An 8,352-nucleotide genomic window follows, 5' to 3' on the forward strand; every position below is an offset into this window, starting at 1 on the left:
TATAAGCACTTTGTAGAATTTTATCAAAAGCCTGAACACTGGGCTGCAATAGAACTTACTTCAGTAAGGAAAAGCAAACTTTTGTGGTAAAAATCAAAGGGCACGAAGTTTTACTGTTGGTCTGAACTTTTGATGATTTGTTATTCATTCAAGCAGTTGTTTCTTTTAGTTTCTTCAAGAGTTGAGTGAAATTTATTTCCAGTGTTTTAAATCAGATGTTGAGCTATACTTGAGAAGCTGCCAATAAGCATCAACCAGGATCAAAAGCAAAACCCATAAAATGGATCAGAGATTTGGAAGTTATTTCTTGGAAGTGCAAATTCCAGAACTGTTTTCATGGTTATTCATAGCTTCTGAATTTGTTTCTGTAATGGTAACAATCCTAACATTGTATCATTTAAATGGATGTATTTAAATTCCAATAATAGTAGACAAAAGTCTTTGTGTTTTATAGGTTATGTGGACTGGGTTGCCTTGCCAGAATTTTCATCTTCTGATATGCTGTGCCATACTAGACACCGAGAAACAGAAGATTATGGAAAACCATTATGGCTTTAATGAAATTTTAAAGGTATGGATTTATTTGTGAACTGTTACGATGAGAATTAGAGACCTATATTATCCATATATTTCAGACCAGCATATACATTACTATTCTAGGGAGCCTGTCTTTTGCACAGTACTGTAGTAATTTTATGTATTGCACTGTACTGTTGCGACAAAAAAAAAAACAAATTTCATAACATGTGAGTGATGATAAAGCTGATTCTGATCTGGGTCTCTATTGTGAACTGAGAGTAGGAGGGGGGCAGGGAGAGAGGAATCACGCTTGGGAAAAGGGGAAGGAGCGGAAAGCTCCAGAGAGACATTCTGTAATGATCAATAAACCAATTGTTTGGAATCAAGTGACCTTGCCCGGTGTTTCAGGACTAGGTGTATCTGTATCTCTGCACACCCCGTCCTGGCACTGCTCTACCACCTGTCCCACACCCCTCCCGTGATGCTCCATGTTAACAAATACAGTATTGTGCAAAAGTCTTGCGTGTCCTAGCTCTATATATGTGACTAAGACATTTGCACTGTACTGTAAAAATTAATTTATAGGCTTAATCTTTCTTTGTGGTATTAAAATGATTTTATTTTTGCATAATCTATTGCTGATATCTTAGGGATCTGGTACCACGAGCAAGCTCGATATTTACTGCTCCTTCCCAATTGCCTTCAGACTCAGTGGCTTGATAGGTCATTTCAGCAAGTGTTAAAGAATCAACCACATTTTTGGGTTTGGGAACACATAAGGTCCAGTCCAATTAAGGATGGAAGATTTCCTCCCCTGAAGGACATTAGTAAAACATACTTTAGACACTATAAAACAATCTGGAGTGTAGCCGTAAGACCGACAGGAGCAGAATTCAACCTTTCTGCCTGTCGTGTCTGCTCTGTCATTCCAACATGTCTGATTATTATCCCTTTCAACCCCAGCCTCCTGCCTTCTCCCCATAACTTGTAGTTGAAATTACTAATGACAAATTTTAAAAATCCATATATTAATCTTTGATTTAAATTCAACAGCTTTCATGATGGTGTTTGAATTCATGTCTTTGAACTGTTGGTCCGTGCCCCCGGATTACTAGCTCTGTAAGCATAAACTTGTCTCCCCTGTACCTACCAGACTGCCCTAAAGACTTCTTATTTTTGCAATCTTCAGCACATCAATGAACTGTCCTTGAAATTGGATGTAGACGACGTGCTTTGTAAAGCAGAGGCAATTTATTACCAAATGAAAAATTGCAAGGTTAGTAGTATATTTGGCAATATTTAACCAGACTGCTGTTATGAATGTACTTGAGAAGTGAGAAAACTCTGAGATTATTCTTGACTATCCAATAATGATTATATATACCTGGCAGATGGAGTTTAATTCAGCCAAGTGTGAGGTGTTGTACTTTGGGAGATCAAGTGTCAAGGGACAGCACACTGTTAATACGAGGGTCCTTATACACAGAAGGATCTTGGGTCCAAGTCCATAGCCCTCTCTAAGTGACTGCACATCATGACAGGGTAGTAAATAATTTGTATGACATGCTTGTCTTTATTAGTCGGATTACTGAGTTCAAGTCAGGAAATTATGTTGCAGAATTATAAAACTCTCGTCAGGCCATGTCTAGAGAATTGCATTCAATTCCAGTTGCCCCATCATAACACCTTGAGATACAGTATAGGAGCAGAATTAAGCCATCTAACCATTGAGTCTGCTCCGCCTTTCGATCATGGCTGATTTATTTTCCTTCTCAGTCCCATTCTCCTGTTGACACCATGATCCATCAATCTCTGCTTTAAATATGCCTAATGACTTGGCTCTCACGGTCGTCAGTGGCAGTGAATTCCACAGATTCACCTAAAGAATTTGGCTGAAGAAATTCCTCCTCGAACTTTAGATACAACACTGAGCTATGTCATCTGCAAAACTTCTCTAATGACTCAGCAATAAGGTGTATAAAGGGAGGATGAATACAAGGCCCTGGTGAAGGACTTTGTTAAATGGTGCTGAATCATCTGCGGCTCAGCATTAGTAAGACAAAGGAGATGGTGATGGAGACGAAGCCTGCACTGCTCCCTGTTACTTTTGATGGTGTGGGCGTGAATGTGGTAAGCCTACAAATACCTGGGGGTACACCTGGATGACAGACTTGAGTGAAGCACCAACAGAGAGGCTATGTAGAAAAAAGGCCGGAGTCCTTAAGACCATAAGATATAGGAGCAGAAGTAGGCCATTCGGCCCATCGAGACTGCTCCACCATTCAGTCAAGGGCTGATCCAATTCTTCCAGTCATCTCCAATCCCCTGCTTTCACCCCATACCCTTTGATGCCCTGGCTAATCAAGAACCTAACTCTCTCTGCCTTAAGTACACCCAGTGACTTGGCCTCCACAGCCACACTTAGTAACAAATTCCACAGATAATTCGCCTCTACTTCATGAGAAGACTGAGTATGCAGGCCTTTCCTTCATAGGTTCTACCACTCTGTTGTTGCCACTACAGTCTTCTATGCGGTGGTGTGCCAGGGCAATGGCATCAGCACTCCAACACCTTGCCAACCGCTGAGGCCAGGCTAACTGGCTTATAATTACAATCTCAAACAAGAGAAAATCTGCAGATGCTGGAAATCCAAGCAACACGCACAAAACGCTGGAGCAACTCAGCAGGTCAGGCAGCATCAGTGGAAAACAGTACAGTTAACATGTCAGGCCGAGGCCCTTCAGCAGGACTAGAGAAAAAAAGCTGAGGGGTAGATTTTTGTGGAACAATCTATGTTCCGTGCCTATTCTGGCATCTGTCCCCCACTTCTCCTTCGCTACATCGATGACTGCATTGGCGCTGCTTCCTGCACGCATGCAGAACTCGTTGACTTTATTAACTTTGCCTCCAACTTTCACCCTGCCCTCAAGTTTACTTGGTCCATTTCCGACACCTCCCTCCCCTTTCTAGATCTTTCTGTCTCTGTCTCTGGAGACAGCTTATCCACTGATGTCTACTATAAGCCTACTGACTCTCACAGCTATCTGGACTATTCCTCTTCTCACCCTGTCTCTTGCAAAAACGCCATCCCCTTCTCGCAATTCCTCCGTCTCCACCGCATCTGCTCTCAGGATGAGGCTTTTCATTCTAGGACGAGGGAGATGTCTTCCTTTTTTAAAGAAAGGGGCTTCCCTTCCTCCACTATCAACTCTGCTCTTACACGCATCTCCCCCATTTCACGTACATCTGCTCTCACTCCATCTTCTCGCCACCCCACTAGGAATAGGGTTCCCCTGGTCCTCACCTACCACCCCACCAGCCTCCGGGTCCAACATATTATTCTCCGTAACTTCCGCCACCTCCAACGGGATCCCACCACTAAGCACATCTATCCCTCCCCCCCTCTCTCTGCATTCCGCAGGGATCGCTCCCTACACAACTCCCTTGTCCATTCGTCCCCCCTTTCCCTCCCCACTGATCTCCCTCCTGGCACTTATCCGTGTAAGCGGAACAAGTGCTACACATGCCCTTACACTTCCTCCCTTACCACCATTCGGGGCCCCAAACAGTCCTTCCAGGTGAGGCAACACTTCACCTGTGAGTCGACTGGGGTGATATACTGCGTCCGGTGCTCCCGATGTGGCCTTTTATATATTGGCGAGACCCGACGCAGACTGGGAGACCGCTTTGCTGAACATCTACGCTCTGTCCGCCAGAGAAAGCAGGATCTCCCAGTGGCCACACATTTTAATTCCACATCCCATTCCCATTCTGACATGTCCATCCACGGCCTCCTCTACTGTAAAGATGAAGCCACACTCAGGTTGGAGGAACAACACCTTATATTCCGTCTGGGTAGCCTCCAACCTGATGGCATGAACATCGACTTCTCTAACTTCCGCTAAGGCCCCACCTCCCCCTCGTACCCCATCTGTTACTCATTTTTATGCACACATTCTTTCTCTCACTCTCCTTTTTCTCCCTCTGTCCCTCTGAATATACCTCTTGCCCATCCTCTGGGTCCCCCCCACCCCCCCCCGTCTTTCTTCCCGGACCTCCTGTCCCATGATCCTCTCGTATCCCCTTTTGCCTATCACCTGTCCAGCTCTTGGCTCCATCCCTCCCCCTCCTGTCTTCTCCTATCATTTTGTATCTCCCCCTCCCCCTCTAACTTTCAAATCCCTTACTCACTCTTCCTTCAGTTAGTCCTGACGAAGGGTCTCGGCCTGAAACGTCGACTGTACCTCTTCCTACAGATGCTGCCTGGCCTGCTGTGTTCACCAGCAACTTTGATGTGTGTTGCTTGAGTAGATTTAAAAGGTTGGAGGAGGGGAGAAAGAAACACAAAGTGATAGGTGAACCCTGCAGGGGGCCCTCAAACAAATCTCTTCCATTTCATGTACATCTGCTCTCACCCCATCCTCCCGCCACCCTACCATGGATAGGGTTCCTCTTGTCTTTACCTACCACCCCACCAGCCTCCATGTCCAGCACATACTTCTCTGCAACTTCCACCACCTCCAATCTTTCCCTTCCCTCCCACTTTCTGCTTTCCGTAGGGATCACTACCTGTGCAACTCCTTTGTCCATTTGTTCCTCTCCACTGATCTCCCTTCGGGCACTTATCCTTGCAGGTGGAACAACTGCTACACCTCCTCCCTCGCTACCATTCAGAGCCCCAAACAGCCCTTCCAGGTGAGGCGACCTTCACCTGTGACTCTGTTGGGGTCATATACTGTGTCTGGTGCTCCCAGTGTGGCCTCTTGTATGTTGGTGAGACCCGACGTAGATTGGGAGACGTATGCTCTGTCTGCCAGAAAAAGCGGGATCTCCCACTGGCCACCCATTTTAATTCCACTTCCTATTCTTATTTGATATGTCCATCCATGGCTCCTCCAGTCATGATGAGGCCACACTTAGGTTGGAGGAAAACACCTTATATTCCATCTGGGTAGCCTCCAAACTGATGGCATGAACATTGACTTCTCAAACTTCTGGTAATGCCCCCCCCCCCCTTCATTTCCTATCTCCTTTTCCTTCTCTCACCGTATCTCCTTACCTGCCCATCGCCTCCCTCTGGTGCTCTTCCCTCCCTTCTTCCACAGCCTTCTGTCCTCTTCTCTCAGACTCCCCCTTCTCTAGCCCTGTATCTCTTTCACCAATCAATTGGCCAGCTCTTTATTTCATCCCTCCCCCTTCAGGATTCAGCTATCAAGTTGTGTTTCTCTCTTCCCACCCCCACCTTTTAAATATACTCCAGTTCTTTTTTCTCCAGTCCTGCCGAAGTGTCTCGGCCCAAAACGTTGACTGTACTCTTTTCCATTGATGCTGCTTAGGCTGCTGAGTTCCTCCAGCATTTTGTATGAGTTGCCTGACCTATAATTTCCTGTCTGATGAAGGAATCTGGTGATTCTTGAAAGATCACGACTAATGCCTGCACTTTCTCTTCAGCTACCTCTTTCAGAACTCTGGGGGTATAGTCCATCTGGTTCAGGTGACGCATAGGAAGAATATAGAGGCTTTGGTGAGGGCTCGGAAGAGGTTTACCCCAATGTTACCTGAATTAGAGAGTTTTGGGCAAACTTGAATAAACAGTTGATGTTTCGGGCTAAGACCCTTCATCTTTTCCATAGATGCTGCTTGGCCTGCTGAGTTCCTCCAGCATTTTGTGTGTGTTGCTTTAGTTTTGTTAGATGTTTGATTAGTTTGTCACAACATTGTATGTCGAAGGCCGTTTTCCTGTCCTGTGCTGTTCTGTCTCTGATATGTATTTACTGTCTTTTTATTAAAATACATCATTTTCACTTCAGAGTTACAGAGTGTAATGATGTTTGAAAATAAATGTAACCTACTGGAAATTATTAATGATCTACTGATAAATTTCATCATTGAAAATATTTTTAATCAAAAATCCATTACATTGGCAAACTGTTGGTTATCTGTGTCATGCAACCTTATCAGTTCATGCAGGGAATCTGCAGAAATTTCTGTGACAAAAGGTTTACCATAGCAACCTTACATTACCATATTTCAATTTCCTCTGTACTATCATTGTTATCAACATTATACTAAACTTTTGAATCATTATTACCATGAGCATATTATATACAAAACAGAAATAAATTCAAATTAAAACTTCCTTACAGCTTTTTTTATTCAGTTTTTTTTTGTTATTGTGCAGGATTTGCCACAGGCTGTTGCTGAGATTCTCGGCCTCAAGGATGGCACGACTGTAACGCCAGATTTGGAAGCTGGTGTACCAGAAACAAGAGTTACCAAAACTCACTGGAAGGCAAACCATTCAGATGCAACGGCAACCTCTTTTACAGAGACACATGAAGATTTAACAGAGTTTAGAGACACTGCTGAAAATGGGCACAAAGTGACAGTCGTAGAGTGAGACTGAATGCCGCAACTTCAGTATCTGGAAAAAACTCCACAACTTGTTTACTTATTGCTAAAGTCCTGGTACATGACATATCAGTGTTTGAATTCATCACGGGGTTTACTTCTGCTGTGTAGGAAAGAATGATAGGACAGGAAATGCAATTTTTGCAATTTCAAATATTTAAAAATGAATGTAGAAGAAATTTGTTTTACTAATTACTTAAACCGTAATGGCCTTCATTGGGTAATGCATTTTTCAGACTTCACGTCAGGCACTTGCATGAATGTTGGAAAACAACAATTTTGTTTTGTATTGATATAAGAACTATTTTGTTACTCCATGGAAGTTTCTCCAGTTAGTGTCTTGCTTCATTTAAAAAAAAGTTTTCTTTTTCTACAGCAGCAGATGCAAATTCACAATTAATTGGATTTAAAATATGCAGAACAAAATTAAATTAGGTCTTATTTGGCTTATTCAATCCATGGTTCATTAATTCCATCTAAAACAGGGCATCCTATAACTTACATTTTCATGTGACCAGTTTTGGAGGAAAATTAGAATTTTGCAAAGTAAATGTATTGGTTGGATGACAATATGCAGCTTTCTTTGGAAAAGCTCTACCACTTCTAATTGTTTTAAGAAGTGAAAATGTTCTGAGCTACCCTCTGTATTTTTGATCAGCTGTACTAATTGTTCTAATATGATTGAACAGAATGGTTTATAAACTGATCTGTGAATACGGCAAATGATTCTAATATAATTAATCTACAGTGATCTAGGAAAGTCCTAACAGGTTTTTGTGACTGCAGTGCTATATACTATGTCAATTATCAACCATATGTATTATAATGTTAATTATGATGCCAGAAAATTATTAATTCATCACTTTGAGGTTTACTGACAGCATTACCTTTCAAGACCCCAATTAGGTTTCTTATGTTATGGAGATTATCACATCTGCCAAAAAAGCTTCCTCAAATTATGATTAACAAAATCCTTAGTAAAATTAACTATCCGACTTCAAATTTTTAAAAAAATCAAAACTTTTCGTCAGCCAAGAATCTTTGTTAAGAAGCTTAATTTTTAAGCTGTTGCTTTGCTGATCCATACTTTATGTATGGTATAATAAAGCACATTGATAGATATGTACCTTGACCTATCTTATGATTTTTCTATGTGTTAAGAATGTACAGTGGCAAAATTTCTAACATTGTATAAAATCTGAAATTTTGTATTCTGAATATATGTACAATAAATGTAATATATAGCTTTCCTCTTTATAATTAGAGTTTTGTCTTCACACCACCAGTTTTTGAACAAATATGAGTTGCAAAAAATATCTTGTGCTGCTTGCATTTTACTGCTGAAAAGATATACTGGTCTATTTACATGGGAAGAAGACGATCAGAATGAAATGTATATAATAATGTCCTTCAATTGAATCG

The 8,352-nt window shown here is 42.0% G+C and overlaps 1 protein-coding gene across 1 annotated transcript in view; it reads left to right on the top strand.

Annotated features, from left to right (window-relative positions):
• tbc1d15 (TBC1 domain family, member 15) overlaps window positions 1–8,139 on the top strand; it is a 63,254-nt gene extending 55,115 nt beyond the window's left edge. Inside the window, exons 15-17 of the mRNA XM_072267477.1 lie at window positions 455–571; window positions 1,709–1,795; window positions 6,701–8,139. Of these exons, the coding sequence (XP_072123578.1) occupies window positions 455–571; window positions 1,709–1,795; window positions 6,701–6,919 (423 nt within the window). The 3' untranslated portion in view covers window positions 6,920–8,139. The remainder of the gene's footprint in view (window positions 1–454; window positions 572–1,708; window positions 1,796–6,700) is intronic.
• The last annotated feature ends 213 nt before the right edge of the window (window positions 8,140–8,352 follow it).

Source organism: Mobula birostris, chromosome 9 (assembly GCF_030028105.1).
Source record: "Mobula birostris isolate sMobBir1 chromosome 9, sMobBir1.hap1, whole genome shotgun sequence".
In the NCBI taxonomy this organism is placed as follows: domain Eukaryota; kingdom Metazoa; phylum Chordata; class Chondrichthyes; order Myliobatiformes; family Myliobatidae; genus Mobula; species Mobula birostris.